The sequence below is a fragment of the Condylura cristata genome, unplaced genomic scaffold (assembly GCF_000260355.1).
Source record: "Condylura cristata isolate star-nosed mole 26May11 unplaced genomic scaffold, ConCri1.0 scaffold00027, whole genome shotgun sequence".
Classification (NCBI taxonomy): Eukaryota; Metazoa; Chordata; class Mammalia; order Eulipotyphla; family Talpidae; genus Condylura; species Condylura cristata.
This window is the reverse complement of record NW_004567128.1, coordinates 28464007-28480279: the sequence shown is the minus strand read 5'-3', so window position 1 is coordinate 28480279 and position 16273 is coordinate 28464007. Positions and strand designations below refer to the sequence as shown.

Here is a 16273-nt window from a genome sequence, read left to right as displayed (position 1 = left end):
AGTTCTGTATGAATAAATAAATAAATCTTAAAAAAAAAAAAAAAAAAAAAAAAAAAAAAGAAATGGTGCATGAGCGTTTAGAAGGTTGAGCCTAGTGAAATGGCCTAGTATGAGATCCGGAAGGCTATCAATCAACATATTGCTAGGGCTGGGAGGGATGAGATGTTAAAGACAATTGTTTCCCCAGTAAGCCTGTGTTCTGTGTTTCCTGCAGAGTGGTGAAGCCCTGTGTCAACTCACTAAGGCCCAAGGGGTTAGGACTGGGTGCCAACCCGACCGAGGTCCAGGCCCTGGCCCCCACTGGCCCCCACCGCCTGCCAAAGCCAGATGCAGATCCAGAGAAGGATGAGAAAGACCATCCCAAAGGACTGGTGCCTGGAGGTGCTGTGGTGGTTCTCTCTGGCCCTCACCGAGGCCTCTATGGGAAGGTCAGAAGCCAAGACAGGCAGCAAGGGGAAGGTTGATGTGAGGGTTTGGGTACAAAAGCTGAAAGCTCTTTCAGACCTGCTTGACCCACTGCCTCAGTCGGTAACTCAGGCCTACTTGTTGGGCCTCTCTGGACCTCATATACAACGGAAAGGGAGAGAATGCCATATGCTCATAAGTGCTTATGGGTTAAATGCTTAAAATATGTCCAGGTTCTATAGTCTGGGGAAACACGGGTCAGGCCTATTGGAGTTAAGGGTGGTTTGCTTGGTCCTAGAAATGTGAATCAAGTTCACTCAAGCCCTGCCTACCTTGCTCCCCCAAACACTAGGTGGAAGGTCTTGATCCTGACAATGTTCGGGCCATGGTACGTCTGGGCAAGGGAAACCGTATGGTGACTGTTAGTGAGTACTGCCTGCGGCCCGTCTCCCAGCGGGAATTTGAAAAGAACTCCCTGGATCTCAGTGAGTGAACTCTTAATTAGCTGGGGGAGTTGGAGAAACATTCTTGGGGGGTGGTAGGGTCTGTCTCAAGGAGAAAGGGGGTCAGATCTGCAGAGAAGGGCAGTGGTCTGACTGGACTTACAGGTGTGACTTACAGCCATCGGGAGATAAGAATGAAGATGAGGGGTTTGTTCCATTTGGTGGAAGAAAGGTTGGGCTAGTAACCCTGTGTCTTGAGCCTCTTTGAGGGTGGCAGGGAGAAGCAGGTATCCCATTTCCTACCCTCAGTATGTCTGTCTGTTTGAAGGGCTGAGCCTCTGCCTGAGAAGTAAGAGCAGCTAGGACTGGGATGTGACTGGGGAGGAAGGCATTCTAGGCATTCTTGGTTTGGCAGGTGGGAGCAGAGCACACGGGACTCCCATGTCCACACTAGCTAGGCCTTTGACTCTGGTAAGCATTGTCAGCGCAGGCTGAGATGATTGAGGAAGGCTTCCCAAAGGAGGCCAGGAAGGTTGAAAGGAATGGGGAGGGTGAGCATTCTAATAGCCCAGGCAGTAGCATGATGGTAAGAGGGGGCACTTTGCCAGAGGGTGGGTGACCCAAAATAAGATGTGGCCTCGAAGGAGAAAGAGTTAGACACTGAGACTGTCCTGGTTACTTTGAGCAGGCCAGGTGAGAAAAACTTGCCCAGCACAACAGAATGGAACAGCCTCATCCTCGAAGTCCCAGCGAGATCAGAACCTCCACGTCCGGTGGGAGGACTCAGAAAGGAAGCGGAAATACCTTCCAGACCGGTAGGAACCTGGGCATCTGGGCTGGGGTATGAGGCAGGGTTGTGGAGCGGCTAGCAGTCAAGAGACTTTCGGAACAAGGCAGGCTACACAGGAAGAATGAGGCATAGGGTTAGGAGTGATTTTCACAGTGCCAGCCAAAGGACGATGACTGGGACTCTTGTCTGTGAAGCGCTAAGCCTCGTGTCTCTCTGTCCCCTTCTCACAGACAAGATGGGCCTGTAGCCAAGAGTGAGAAAGCAGCCTCCAGGAGTCAGCACTGGCTACACAGGGACCTGCGTGTGCGGTTTGTGGACAAGCTGCACAAGGGCGGCCAATACTACAACACCAAGGTGGGCACCCCACGGCCTGGGCCTCCTTCCTCTCCTCGGGACTGGCCCCTTAACTCTGCAATATTCTCATATCCCCTGACTCTACCCAGATGACAATCGAAGATGTCCTGAGCCCAGATACTTGTGTATGTCGGACAGATGAAGGCCGAGTCCTGGAAGGTGAGTCTGGGGAACGGCCCCTGGGCCCTTATCTTCCTGGAGGCTGGATGAGAAAGGTGTTTTAGGCCAAGAGCCTGCCCAGGCAGAGACTGAGGCTGGACAGAGTTCAGGTTTTTTGCAAGGCCCAGGAACCTCTAACAGGGCATTAGAGGCTTCTGTGATGGTGATCGCCTAAGCTTCATTTTCCCCGTCTATGAATCAGCATGAATATCACTCTCCCTCACTCTCGGGAGAGACGCCTATGTATTGATTCCCAGTACTGGGCAGGGCTTCTCACATCCACACAGTAATCAAAGTCTGTTGTCACCACCGCCACCATCATTGTGCACAAACCCTCCTTCCTTAACAGTTGTTTTTAGAAACCGTTCCTTAGGCTTCTTCATCTGTGACATGGGTTTGGTGGGATGCCTATCTGTCAACAGGTACAATCAGGGAATTAGAGAAGAGTCCTTCTGAAGGACTGGGGCTGGCACTCACTTGGGCCTTATTCTTCTCTCTGTCTGCAGGCCTGAGGGAAGACATGCTGGAAACCTTAGTCCCCAAGGTTGAGGGCGACCGGGTGATGGTGGTGCTGGGACCACAGGCTGGAAGGGTGAGTCCCAGACCTGGGAATGGGGTGGGAGCCTGCTGGGGACGTCCTAGGGCTTGGGTTAGCCTTGCTGACAATCTGTCCCTACCAGGTGGGCCGTCTGCTGGGCCGGGACAAAGCACGGAGTCGGGCCCTGGTGCAGCTGCGGAGAGAAAATCGGCTGGTGGAGCTTTACTATGATGCGGTCTGCCAGTACGTGGGCCCCAGTGACTCAGAGGAAGACTGACCCATGGACCCACTCCCACCCAAGCTCCCATCGGACTTGTCCAGTATGAAAAGCCTGCCCTTGCCAGGTGGGGAGGTTGCTGCTTTTTCCTCCACTTGCAGTGCAGCCTGGGGACAGGGACAGGACACTGGCAACAGACCCCGTATCTGCCGGAACTCAGTGTGTAATAAAAACTATTTTAAACACTGAGTAAAATGAAGAAATTCTAAACAGTATGGATGGAGGGGGGAATCATTCCAATTTCCAGCTCCCCCTCCCTGACTGGGCTGCAGGACAAGTGAAAGATCCCTTTGCTCACAAGCTCACTCTTGAAATGAAAGCTGTGAACCCCATGCCCTGAGTGGCTGCTGTAGCATCTGGGAATGCCTCGTCTCTGGGCAACTGTGTCTTGCGCAGGTGACAGCAGGGAGTCTAGAGGACGCCTTGGCGCTGCTTGTTAGCAGAGCGGTTCATTTCCAGGCCCTTGGTTTAGTCCCAAACTGTGACTCGATGGTAAAAAGTTTTGGCTGTCTCGGTTAGACTTTCTTTGGTTGCCCTAGGTGACTGTATTCTCAAAAAAGGTCACTGCAGAGAAACCTCAGTTCTTATGTTTCGTGACCTGAGTTACAACAAGGGAAGTCACAGTTGTTCCCAATCACCAAGTCATTGGAGTAATAGTAGTATTTGAATTAGATCTAGGCCTTGAGTATAAACTTCTGATGTGTCAGACCATGACACAGAGCTGGAGAATTTAGACACATCCCTCGGGAACAGGAAACAGCAGAAAGCTGCTCTCCTGTCAGAGGCAGGCTGTGCTCAGAGCCGAAGGGAACCCGTGGCGCAAAGCAGGTGAGGTGGCTGCAGCAGTGCCCCCGTGCCGGGAGGAAGGGGTGATTCGAAAACCCTCCACTCTCATGACTCCAACGTGGAGTGACCCTTTCCTTACTTATCTTCTCCAGCGAATTCCAGAAATATCTTTTTCCAAAATTGGCCAAACAAGGCTGTTGAGGTGGACAGCAGGGGAACAAACTTCCCTCCCCAGTTCGTCCACTTCTCGAGTCATCTTTGTGATTGCGCACACTGCCCCAGGAAATCCAGGCAACATTGTACTTTTCACCTCGCAGAGAAGGGTTGAAAGTTCTAGAGGTTCTGAGTGTGGCAGTTGTGCGTGTGCTTCACCCAGTTCGGGTCTCCCTGTTTCTCCAGATCCTAATTAATCCATCTAAGGTAATCCCTGGGGAGACGGGCTTCAAGCTCCCTGGGGAATGGCTCCAGTCCCCTCCGTGAGCCTTGCAAGTTGGCATCATCTGGCAGCTTTAGACAGTTTCGCCATCTCTGCATCACATACTTACAATAGTCCTCACATTAGATTGTACTTTCCTGGAGTTAATGTTCCTCCCAGCCTTCCTTTAGAAATGCAGCCTGAAGTTCTTGAGTGCAGCCCTGTGTCCAGCCGCCTAGCCGTAGGCCATGCACTTGGTCTCTCCTGACAGACCATCAGACCTTTTTCTTTTCCCTTGAAAGGATCCCTCCTGCTCCCTCAGGTTGAGGACAGGGCTCCTGACATTCCAAGAAGGATGAGCGACATTAGGAGACTTTCCCAGTCTGCCCCTTGTCCAATGTGCACAAAGGCTTGTTTCTAAAGACCCTTTGAGTCTGTGTGGTTTTCTCTCGGCTTGCTGTCTGGCATTGCCTGCTGCCAAGGTCACCCCTTAGGTAGCAGTTGCTGCAGCAACAGCTTCTGTGAGCCCATGAATTCTCTGCAGACCACTCACAAGCCAGGGACTGTGACCGTACAACTTGTCCAGACTGGCTTATTCCACATCACAACGACTGAGCAAAATGTGGGTGAGAAAGCATTTGTCTGTCCTGCCAAGTTCCAGAAGTTTCCCTGGCAGAGCGCTGCCTCTCAAAAACTGAGCCATGAATATCTGACAGCAGACTCAAAAAGCTGCTTTGTGCTACAGAAAGAAGCTATTTGGATGGTTGGGATTGCTCCTGGAGCCAAGCTTGGTGGCAGATGTATGTAGGTAGCCCTCTGGCATTCCCTCTGCAGCTGAGGGGGTGTCTCCCCTTCACTCCTGCATTGGGAGTGAACTTCACCTGCATGTTGGTGGCACTGTGCAGAGGGATAAAGTACCCAACAACTTAGAAAATGACATGAGGGCCCCCCCCCCATGGCGCAGTGGGTTAGGATGCAGCACTGCACGCTGGCCTGCTAAAGTCCAGCCGCAACAGTTGGGGTGACAGGGGTCCTGCAGGAAATGACAGCTGGGCAAAGGTGAATGAGGGACACAACACTGGTTCAGGTGCAAATGTATCCTGCTGAGAGTCTCAGTGGGTCTCTATTTTTATGTTAGCAAGCTGAGGGATTACATCAGCATGTGCATTGAGCAAAAAATAACAACTATCACATTTTTCCCAGGAACAGTTTGAAGTCTTTTGACCTTCAGTCAAAATTGTAACATTTATCATTTTTTAAGAAAGACACAGCTAACAAGCAAAATGTTCTTAATGATTATTTTCTGCAGCTGGACAAGCAGTTTATTAACGATAAAGTTTACTTTACTCAGTTCTATTACTAAAAAAGAGTAGTGTTTCTTGTTGAAGGCCAAACAACAAAGGCTTAAGCTCTCTGGTTCCCAAAGTGATTTTTGTTTCCCCTCCAGAACTTAATTTAGCATGCATGTCTGAAAGATAGTGGAATGATGGAATTTGAATAATTGATTTGGGCAGGAAAAAGGCTCTGGCCTTTTTTTCACATGTTATTAGCACTGTCCCATTTTGCCACATTAACTTTACTTTAATAAAAGCAGCCAGTTGCTTTTATTAAAAAGGCCAAATGTAAAATCAATTTTGACTTCATCAAATGCATCCAAATGCAAAAAGAAAAAAAATGGTTACAATTACAGGAGTGGCCAAACAAATCAGAGATCCAGTAGGAGCAGCTTTGGGGCCCGACTTTTCAGGGGTGCCCACTCATACCCAAACTCTGTCAGATGGCATGAGATTTTTGGCCTGCGCTACTGGCCATAGCAGCCTCAATGCAAGTTCAATCCCCCGCCCAGCAGACCTCTCCTGGCCCGCCCGCTGCTCCCCTCAGCAGTGTACTTCGTTGATCTGCCTGTTCTGCTCCCCACTCTGTCTCTGGTGAAGCCTCTCATCCCTCGCACCCCTGGCCTGTGCCCCAGCTCTGTATGCATAAATAATCTTTTTTAAAAAGTGACACGAGAAAGAGTAGACTCATCAAATAGCCCAGTTGCCCTAGTTCATTGAGTATGCATCTAGTGAGCTCCTACTGTAACCTGAGGACTGATCTGTGTGCTAGCCATACATTTCAGAGTAAATCATTCAGTCAAAAAAATAGTCTATTATAAGCCAGCTCTTCTATCACTTCCTGGAAGAGTTGTCAACACCAGCAAAAGGAGAGAAACATTGAATGTATCCTGTTTTCCCACAGCACCTCACGAGAGGACTAACCCCTTGACTTTGCTCAACAATCGTTTGCCCTGAGTATCCACCATAGAGAAATAGTGGTGCTTTTATAATCAGGAAGGCGTTTACTTGAGAATAGGAATCAGAATTTCATACATGACCAAGGGATAGTTTCAAGGTCTGTACCATCAGGGTTGGCATAGGGGAGTTTTAAAAAATTGGCAAGGAGATGGTATGAGTTTAAAATGATTTGCTATGACTGGCAGGCAGAAAGACTCCTGAGAGAAGATTGTGGTATTGGAGTCTGCTGGCAGATCAGCTGATGTTTCTTGTTACGTGCACTTGCTGAAATCATCTTAATTTTCTCCCATAATTCTTAGCATGGCAGTTTAGGTACAGGATAGAATCTGTGTGCTTCAAAGCAAGTCCCACATGAATTTCCTCATAATCTCACCTTATCTTTGTCTCTAGAAGTGCTTTAAGTCATTAGGAAGTTGCAAATTTAAAAAAATAAACAATGAGGTACCACTGCACACCTAGGAGAACAGCAAAAACCCAAACAACTGACAAAGTCAAATGTTGGCAAAGATGTGGAGTACATGGAGCTCACATTCACTGCTGGTGGGAATGCAAAATAGTACAGCAATAGTACAACAAATGACCACAGTGGCCTGACCTTTTTTGTTTTTTTTAAGATTGATTTATTTATGCATACAGAACTGGGGTACAGGCCAGAGATGCAGAGGGTGAGAGGATTCACCAGAGACAGAGTGGGGAGCAGAACAGGCAGATCGACGAAATACACTGCTGAGGGGAGCAGTAGGTGGGTCAGGAGAGGTCTGCTGCGCCATGTGGGTCAGCTCCGAGACCAGGGATCAAACTCACACTGAGGCAGTTGCAGCTGGCTTGCAGTGCTGCGTCCTAACCTCTTGTGTTACCAGGGAGGGCCGGCTTGGCTGTTTCTTACAAAACTGAACATATTCTTATAAGATTCAGCATTCATCTCCCCTTGGTGTTTACCCAAAGGAGTTGAAAACTATGTCCACACAAGAACCTACACTTAGTCTTTTAGAACAGGAGTGGATATGCTGTAATATATCCAGACCATAAAATATTCAGCACTTTGAAAAAAAAGCTATTAAGCCACAAAAAGACATGGAGGAAGCTTAAAATGTATATTGCTAAGTAAGTTAATCTGAAAAGGCTACATACTGTACAATTCCAATTATATTAAATTCTGGAAAATGCAAAACTGTGGATACAGTAAAAAGTAGTTGCAGACCCTCCCTGGTAGCACAACAGGTTAAAGCACAGCACTATGAAGCTAGCTGCAGCTGCTTCAGCACAAGTTGGATCCCTGACCAGGGAGGTGACACATGTCGTGCAGCAGACCTCTCCTGTCTGAACTGCTGCTTCCTTCAGCAGTGGATTTCAGTCAGTCAGCCTGTTCTGCTCCCCACACCTCTGGCATTCACCCTCGCTCTGTATGCAGAAATACATAAAAATCATTTTAAAAAATGAATCTTTATTATGAAAATCAGTGCTACATAGTTCTTCAGCCGTATCCTATTACTAGATTGTTTTTAATATAGTTTTAGTGTTTTTAAAAAGCAGTAACACTATTCAGAATATCAACAGAAATAAACAGTTAACAGGGCTGCATGTTTAAGGTATTTTGATGTCTTTCTAACCTAGGTCAATTAAAGTGATAAAATCGGTAGTAGCTTTTATTTGGGACCTTAATGCTCTCGATCAGAAACATCGTAAAGTGGCATACACAAAGAAAGAAATGGTGGTCTGAGGCAGGAGAGAGGGATTGAATTATTTCTAAAACAGCATACACATACCTGCAGTCATGAAAGTGAGCATGCTCCCCCATACTCCCCAGGCTTTCTTTGCCCTTGGTTCCCTTCTTCCTCCCCAGCCACCCCCAAAGCAATTGCTGACTGTTTTCTATCACTATAGTTTGCATTTTCTAGAGTTTTCTATACATAAATCAATGACACTGTGTCTGATATACTATACACAATTACTTGGCTCTTCTGCCCATTTTAAAAAAGATTTATTGATTTATGCATACAAGCACTGGGGTGTAGGCCAGAGGTGCTGAGTGTGAAAGGACTCACCAGAGACAGAGTGGGGAGCAGGACAGACAGATGGACTGAAACACACTGCTGAGGGGAGCAGTGGGTAAAACAGAAGAGGTCTGCAGCACTGTGTTGGTCAGTCCTTGGCCGGGGATGTTGAGATTTAGCCCTTTGTGCCACCAGGGAGACCCCACTTCTGCCCATTTTTGATTGGATTGTCTGCTTTCTTGTTCAGATGAATTCTTTGTAGATTTGGGATGTTAACCTCTTGTTAGATGGACAATATACAAATATTTTCTCCCACGCAGTAGAATATCTTTGTTTTAGTGATAGTCACTTTGCTTGCCCGTGGCCCCAGGATCACCTCGCATTGAGAGCACAGGGCCACCTAGGTCTTTCTCCAGCATGTTACAGCCCTGCTCAGGCGCAGGCACGTGGCCTTCCAAATGAAACATGGCAGAGCTTTTCAAAGGCCAAGGTAACATTTCATTTCCCAGATTTTGGTTGCATGTTTTCTGGCCAACTTCTTGTTTGTGCCAACTGTTACTGTTACAGGGCACCCCTGAACCCCCAGACCTACCCACTCTAAATAGGTTCTATCATCCACTGCATTAAAACATAAGAGCTTTAATGGAAAGAAACTTTAATACAATGAGTGTGCAATACAGAAAAGACAAAGAATATAGTTTCTAAATCAAACACCCAAAGTCACCCATCCTCTCGTGGGTAAAAGTCCACCCAAAGGGATTTGCCCAAAGCAAGGCCTGAAAGCTGTCACAAGTCTAAAGCACCTTCTGGTGAGAACCCATAGGAAAGGGTCAGCAATGGCCAGACAAGTCTGGGAAGAAGAGAGCAAAATCAAAGTCAAGATAAACACTGCCATAGTCAACCTCCCCACGGGTCTCTCACCCACGTCTGTTTCACCCAGTCCAGGACCAAGAAACAAGAGCCGCTTCTTCACATGTCTCTACTCCATGTGGCTCCTTCAGGTCTCCTGGCTCCATCCTGCTTCCTTCCTCTTCAGTCTCCTCTCCAGAGTCTTCTCTTCTCTCCAGAGTCTTCTCCAGGGAACCTGGAACATCCCCATTTTCTGGGAACCACCCTGTTACATTATCGCCACCTCAGTGGCTGTGATGTTTACTAGTATCCACTGATGGTTTTTGAAAAGGCTATTTGAGCTGATAGTACTTTGAATAAGGTCAAATAAAGACAAGCCCTGTACGAGTGGGTGTGCAGGGAGCTGCCATAGAGATCAATATTGACAGTTTTCTGGGTCTCATGCCCATTAAGATGACTCCCATTAAAAAAAAAAAAGGAAGGGGCCTCGCTGCTGGCTTAGGGACTAAGTCTCAGCATGATTGATACCCTGCACTGTGCCACAGTGTGGTAATGTTTGTAATTATGCCAATGGAAAGGGTTTGTCCAATATTCACCATAGGTACAATGATAAAAACAAAGTGGGAATGTGGGTGGCTGAAGCCAAGGACTGTTGCAGGTGGTGCCCCTCCCTGAGGGGGTTGCTGAGAAGATGAACAGCCTCAGGGATAATGTTTCAAAGTACCCAGATTTTCTAGGAGGTGCTACCTTGGAGAGGAAATTGAGAATGGAGAGGAAATAGAGATAGCAGAAAGGAAGAGAAAGAGAAAGAAGGATGTTGTTTGTCTGGGCTCGGGGGTTCCAGGTTGGAATTGTGTCAACGTTTTGGGGGCCAGCGGATTTAAGCTCCAGGCAGGGATGATCTTGGAGAAGGCCACTGTGGACCTCTGAAGGTGGAGGCCAGGGGAAAAGGCTTTGTAAGGAGCAAGGCTTTTTCAGCCAAGGGAATGAAAAGTTTTCTGGTTTTGCTGTGGTTACAGCCTGGCTTAGCTACGTGAGGGGGGTTGTTTGTCCGGTCATTTGGTGGCTGTGGCTGCTGTCCTGAGTGTCCCTTGTCTGGTGCTGTGCTGGAGCGTGCTGCAGCTCTGGGAGTAGCTCCTGTCATGTGTTCTGCTGTCTTCGTGAGTTGGAAACTGGCCTGGAGTCTGGCTGCCCTGTGACCCAGGTTGGCAGAGGCAGGAAGACGCCATCTTAGACACGTGGCCTGTTGTCTGGGAGAGGAGCTGCACATCCTCAGTGGCGGGAAGACGCCATCATAAGGTCTTTGTGCAGGACAGTACTGGACATGACCTTGAGTAAAGTAAACGGCCATTATTGGCCTCAGTAACTCTTGTTTTTCCCATTTGTTAAATAAATCCCCTCCTTTTTTTTTAGTTTCCTGAGCCTGTGCAGTCTTGCAGTTGTGCACATGGGTGAAGAACCCATATTTGGTAAAGTATTTGGGCAGCATGCCCGTGGCCAGTTTAGGGTCCCCTGCCACCTGGTATCACTGTCACCACTGCAGCCTGAGTTCGATCCCTGGCCAGGGAGCTGACCCACACGGCGCAGCACACTTCTTCTGACCTGCCCCCTGCTCCCCTCAGCAGTGTATTTTAGTCAGTCTGCCTGTTCTGCTCCCTGCTCCGTTTCTGGTGAGTCCTCTCTCTCACACACACACACCCTGCACCTCTGGCCTGTACCCCAGATCTTCTACACACACAAAATTTTTTTTTGAAAAAGGAAGACTATGGGAGCCTCGGTAGCCTCGGTGGTAGGTGTGGTGTCGTAACACACATGAAGGTGGATCCTAAACCTCTAACCATATTCAGTGTTGTAAACCAATGGTACCTAAACTTTTTATTATTTTTTTATTTATTTATTTTTATTACTTAAAGAAACTCCTTCTTTATTTATTTATTTTTTGGTGCATGCCTTTGTTTTTTTTTTATTTTACAAAAGTTTATTTTTACATCATTTTGTACATTTTTTTCCCATCTCAATTGTAATCCCTGCAGGTTTCCCATCACCAAGTCACCCGTGTGCCATCACCATAATCCCGTGCACTTCCCTCCCCACCCCCCCGTTTTTGATCCCATTCCCCACTCCACCTCTGCAAAATGTCTCTGGTATATGGTTATTCATTACTTTTGTTATTTTCTCGCCTAGGTATCTAAACTTTTTTTAAAAGGAGCTCTGGATTAGTAAGTGATATAGCACTGCATTTTAATTACCTTATAAAAAACAAGTGTTGAAGATAGGGGGAAATTTGAGCCCTTGTACACTGTAGAAAGGAACATAAAATGGTGCAGGGGGCCCTCCCTGGTGGCATAGTGGTTTAAAGCGCAGCATTGTAAGCTAGTGGTAGCCATTTTTGTCCCAGTTCAATTCCCGGCCCCGGAGGTGACCCACATGGTGCAGCAGACCTTTCCTGTCACTCCTGCTGTTCCCCTCAGCAGTGTATTCATCTATCAGCCTGTTCTGCTCCCCACTCTGTCTCTGGTGAATCCTCTCACTGTTCTTCCACCTCTGGCCTGTTCCCCAGTTCTGTATGCATAAATAAATGTTAAAAAAAATGGTGGGGCTCTTGTGGAAGGCAGTAAGCATTCCCCCAAGAATTGAAACAGAATTGCCAGATGATCCAGTAAATCCACTTTGGGATGTATATACAAAAGAATTTACACACCCTTGCTCACAGCCACATCACTGACAATAGCCAAATGGCATAAACAATCCACATGTCCATCAGTGAGTGAACTGACAAGAAAAATGTGACATATACATACAATGAAATTTTCAGCCAAAGAATTTAAGGAATCTAATACATGCTACATCATGGATGAACAGAGGATCCTGTTTGAAGTGAAATAAACTAGTGAGAAAAAGGAAATTACTACATGATTCCACTACTGTGAGGTATCTAGAATAGCTATCTCATAGAAACAAAGTGTAATGGTAGTTGCCAGGGGCTGGGGGAGGGCAATGGGGACTTGTTAAATGAACATGAAGTTTTAGTTTTGCTAAATGAAAAAGTTCTGGGCCCTCCCTGGTGGGGCAACAGGTTAAAGCCCAGTTCTGTGAGGCAAATCTCAGCCTCTTCAGCACGAGTTCCACCCCCGGTCAGAGAGGTGACCCAGTTGGTGCAGCAGACCTCTCTTGCTCCCCTCAGCAGTATGTTTCTCTGGATTGGCCTGTTGTGCTCCCCACTCTGTCTCTGGTGGATCTTCTCACTGCCCCTGCACCTTTGGCGTATACCCCAGTTCTGTATGCATAAATAAACAAATCTTTTTTAAAATATGAAAAGGTTCTGGAGATCTGTTTCATGACGATGTGAATATAATTAAGACTACTGAGCTTTATGCTTAAAGTGGATATGATGGTCAATTGCATTTTGTGTTTTTTAACAATAAACTAACAAAGGTTAAGGTAATTAATTTTTTATGTATTTCACTACAATTGCACTACAACTCAGAAGTTGTACCTGTGACCCTGCTTTCCCTCCCCCGAGATCCCCTGGGCTCCTTTCCCAGCCAGGGCTGGCAGAATCCTGCAAAGAAGGCTGATGAGAAAGGTTGTTCTGCCATCAGTGAGGTAGTGCCCTGAGAATACACCATCATCATTCGCAAGCTCATCCATGAAGGGGGCTTCAAGAAGCGTGCCTCTCGGGCAAACAGCCCAGAAATCTTCTGTGAAGGGGTCGGTGTTCCCGATGTGCTCTTTGATGCCAGGATCAACAGAGCTGCCTGGGCCAAAGTAACAAGGAGTGCCCCACACCATGTCCTTGCACAGTGGTCCCCAAAACGTGATGAGGATGAAGACTCAGCAAAATGTATAAAGTGTACATTGGATACCTACATACTTGTCACCGCTTTCAAAAATCTGCAGCCGTTCTGGGTGAGAAGTAACCACTGACTGTCAAAGTTATAAAACCGCCTGCAAAAAAAAAGCACATGAATCCTATGACGTGCCTGGCAGTGTAGTTCATCTTTGTATGCCCGATGCCCACAGAGAGCGGGCACTCGCGTTTCTTCCTCAGCACCATTTGGCAGCTGATCACTTCTTTCTTGAAATGTTTGTTCACTGGACTGGCAGGATTCCTTGTTTCTGCTCCTGCCTTTGGATGCTCCTACCCAGTCTTCTGCTCACTGCTTCCTCTTCCCCTCACCTCTGAACCTTGGGAATCTCCTGGGCTTAGGCCACTGATCTCACCTATATTCACTTCCTAGGCGATCTTCAGTCTCATGGATTTAAGTAATGTAGCTACTCTGATGACTCCAAAAATGATCACTCTTATCAGAAAAGAAAAAACTAGCAAACTATAAATCAGAGACTCTCAGCAGGGGAGGGAGGAAGAGCAGGAGAAACTATGGGGACAATCACAGTCACGGGTGTCTTGGTGGTGGTAATTTTATGGAGATCACACCTGAGTGGAGAAATCAAACATTGTACAAAATATATAAATTTTTAAAAATTAATAAAAATAAATAGGGCCTCCCTGGTGACCTAGGGGTTAAGTCTTAGTGCTACCTCCTCAATAGCCTGAGTTCGACCCCCAGCCAGGGAGGTGACCCACACGGCACAGCAGACATCTCCTGTCTCGCCTGCTGCTCCCCTCAGCAGTGTATATCTATAGATCCCCCTGTTCTGCTCCCCACTCTGGAGAATCCTCTCACCCCCCCCCTACCCCACAAGACTGGCCTACACCCAGTTCTTCTAGACAAAAAGTAATAAAATATTTTTAATAAAAATATCCAGGAAAATAAATAATTGCCTTAGCTAGTACTTCTCTCCTGATCTTCAGTCATATTCAACCTGCTATTCAGTATCCTCATGTATTGAGGTCTCATAAGCATTTCAGACTTCACAATAACAGAACCAGCCCCCCAGCATCCCCTCCAAATATGCTCCTCCAGTGGACTCTCAGCCTAATTAAAGACTTAAAAAATAATTTATTTACTTATGCATACAAGAGTGGGGGTTCACAAGAGACGGTGGGGAACAGATCAGGCAGGCAGATCAACTGAAGTACACTGCTGAGGGGAGCAGCGGCAAGACAGGAGAGGTCTGCTGCGCCATGTGGGTCAGCTCCCTGGCCGGGGATTGAACTCAGGCTGCAGTGGCTGGTGATAATATGAAAGTGCTGAGACTTTAACTCAGCCCTGCACCACCAGGGAGGCCCTTAATTAAAGCCTTTTGAGTCATTCTTAACCCTTATCCTCACACATACCCAATTCATAACTCCATGCCTTCAACTTGACCTTCAAAGTAATCCAGAAGATGTCTTATCCCTTCCACTCCTAAGTGGCTAAACCACCAAAACCCATCTCCTGATTTCCTACAACAGCCTCCTAACCGCCCTCTGTGCTTCCTGCCCTTCCCCTCCCAGTTGTCTACACAAAGCTCTCAAGTCTCTCACCTCCGCTCCATCCCTCCCCCCACAATGGCTCCTTATTTCACTCAGAACAGGAACCAAAGCCTTTAATAAAATTGTTATAGGGCACCTCAATTCAGAGAGAGGTACCCCTGAAGTCTCCAAAACCTGCCTGCTCTAAGTGGGTTCTGCCATCCGCCGCAACAAGACAAAACATATAAAGCTTTAATGAAAAGTGACTTTAATACAGTTAATATACAATATGAAACACAAAGAATGTAACTTCTAAATCAACACCTGAAGTTACCCATCCCCTTGTGGGCAAAAGTCCACCCAAAAGGGATTGGCCCAAAGCAAGGCCTGAAAGCCTGCCACAAGACTAAAGCACCTTCTGGCCGGGACCCATGGAAAAGGGTCTGAAATTGCCAGCCAAATCTCGGAGGAAAAGAGCAAAATCAAAATCAATATAAACACTGCCATAGTCACCTCCCTACAGGTATCTCACCCACATCTGCCTTAACCAGTCCAGGGTCAGGAAACAAGCCCGGTTTCTTCATCACATGCTTGCTGCTCCATGTGGCTTCCTTAGGTCTCCTTCTCCATCTGCCTTCTGCCCTCCTTCTCTTTTCTTCTCTCTCCTTTTTCTCTGCTCAGTTCCACCCTCCTTCTGGGTGGGGCAGGGAACCTGGAACTTCCCTTCTCCTAGGGACCACCCAGTTACAAAATGACCCACAAGGCTGGCCCTCCCTGGTGGCGCAGCGGGTTAAAGCACAGCATCGAGAATCTAAAGCCACTTCCGCATGAGTTCGATTCCCGTCTGCCCCGGAGGTGACCACATGGCGTGGCAGACTTCTCCTGACCCGCCCACTGCTCCCCTCAGCAGTGTACTTCGCCGATCTGCCTGTTCTGCTCCCCACTCTGTCTTTGGTGAATCCTATCACCCTCCACATCTCTGGCCTGTACCCCAATTCTGTATGAATAAAAAAATAAATCTTTAAAAAAAAAAATGACCCACAAGGCCCTACATAATGTGCTCCCACCCCATACATCCATGACCTTAATTGCTTAAGCTCCATCGGTATCCTTGTTCCTTCTGCCTGTGATGCGTCTTCCCAGAACCCTCATAAAGCTCACTCCTGCTCTCCCTTCAGGTCTCTGCTCATTTGTTACTTTGTCAAAGAAGCTCCTCTGACCACCCCAAATAAAATAGCAACCCCTAACGACCACAGGCCACGCCTCCCTATCTCCTAATCCTTTATCTCTCCATAGCATGGAAGTGTGTGTGTATTCAATTTACAAATTCAGGAAGCAATTAAAAAAGAAAAGCACATTTCTTTGTGATCAAGGAATGGCAATTCAGGGCCACAGATTTCAGGCAGACACGTGAATAGTGTCCTAAGGAGGACAAAAGATAGGGACATTTAAAAAAGATTTTATGTATTTATGCATACAAGAACTGGGGTACAGGCCAGAGGTACAGGGGTGAGGGGACTCACCAGAGACAGAGTGGGGAGCTCTACAGGCAGATTGACTGAAACACATTGCTGAGGGGAGCAGCGGGCGAGACAGGGGAGGTCTGCCAA

The 16273-nt window shown here is 47.3% G+C and overlaps 1 protein-coding gene across 2 annotated transcripts in view; it reads left to right on the top strand.

Moving 5' to 3' along the window:
* Positions 1-3155, top strand: part of GPKOW (G patch domain and KOW motifs) — a 22437-nt gene extending 19282 nt beyond the window's left edge. For both annotated transcript variants that reach the window (XM_012730368.1, XM_012730369.1), the window contains 7 exons: positions 215-428; positions 758-890; positions 1537-1663; positions 1869-1992; positions 2082-2151; positions 2658-2743; positions 2832-3155. In XM_012730368.1, coding sequence (XP_012585822.1) covers positions 215-428; positions 758-890; positions 1537-1663; positions 1869-1992; positions 2082-2151; positions 2658-2743; positions 2832-2966 — 889 coding nt within the window. In that variant the 3' untranslated portion in view covers positions 2967-3155. The remainder of the gene's footprint in view (positions 1-214; positions 429-757; positions 891-1536; positions 1664-1868; positions 1993-2081; positions 2152-2657; positions 2744-2831) is intronic.
* The last annotated feature ends 13118 nt before the right edge of the window (positions 3156-16273 follow it).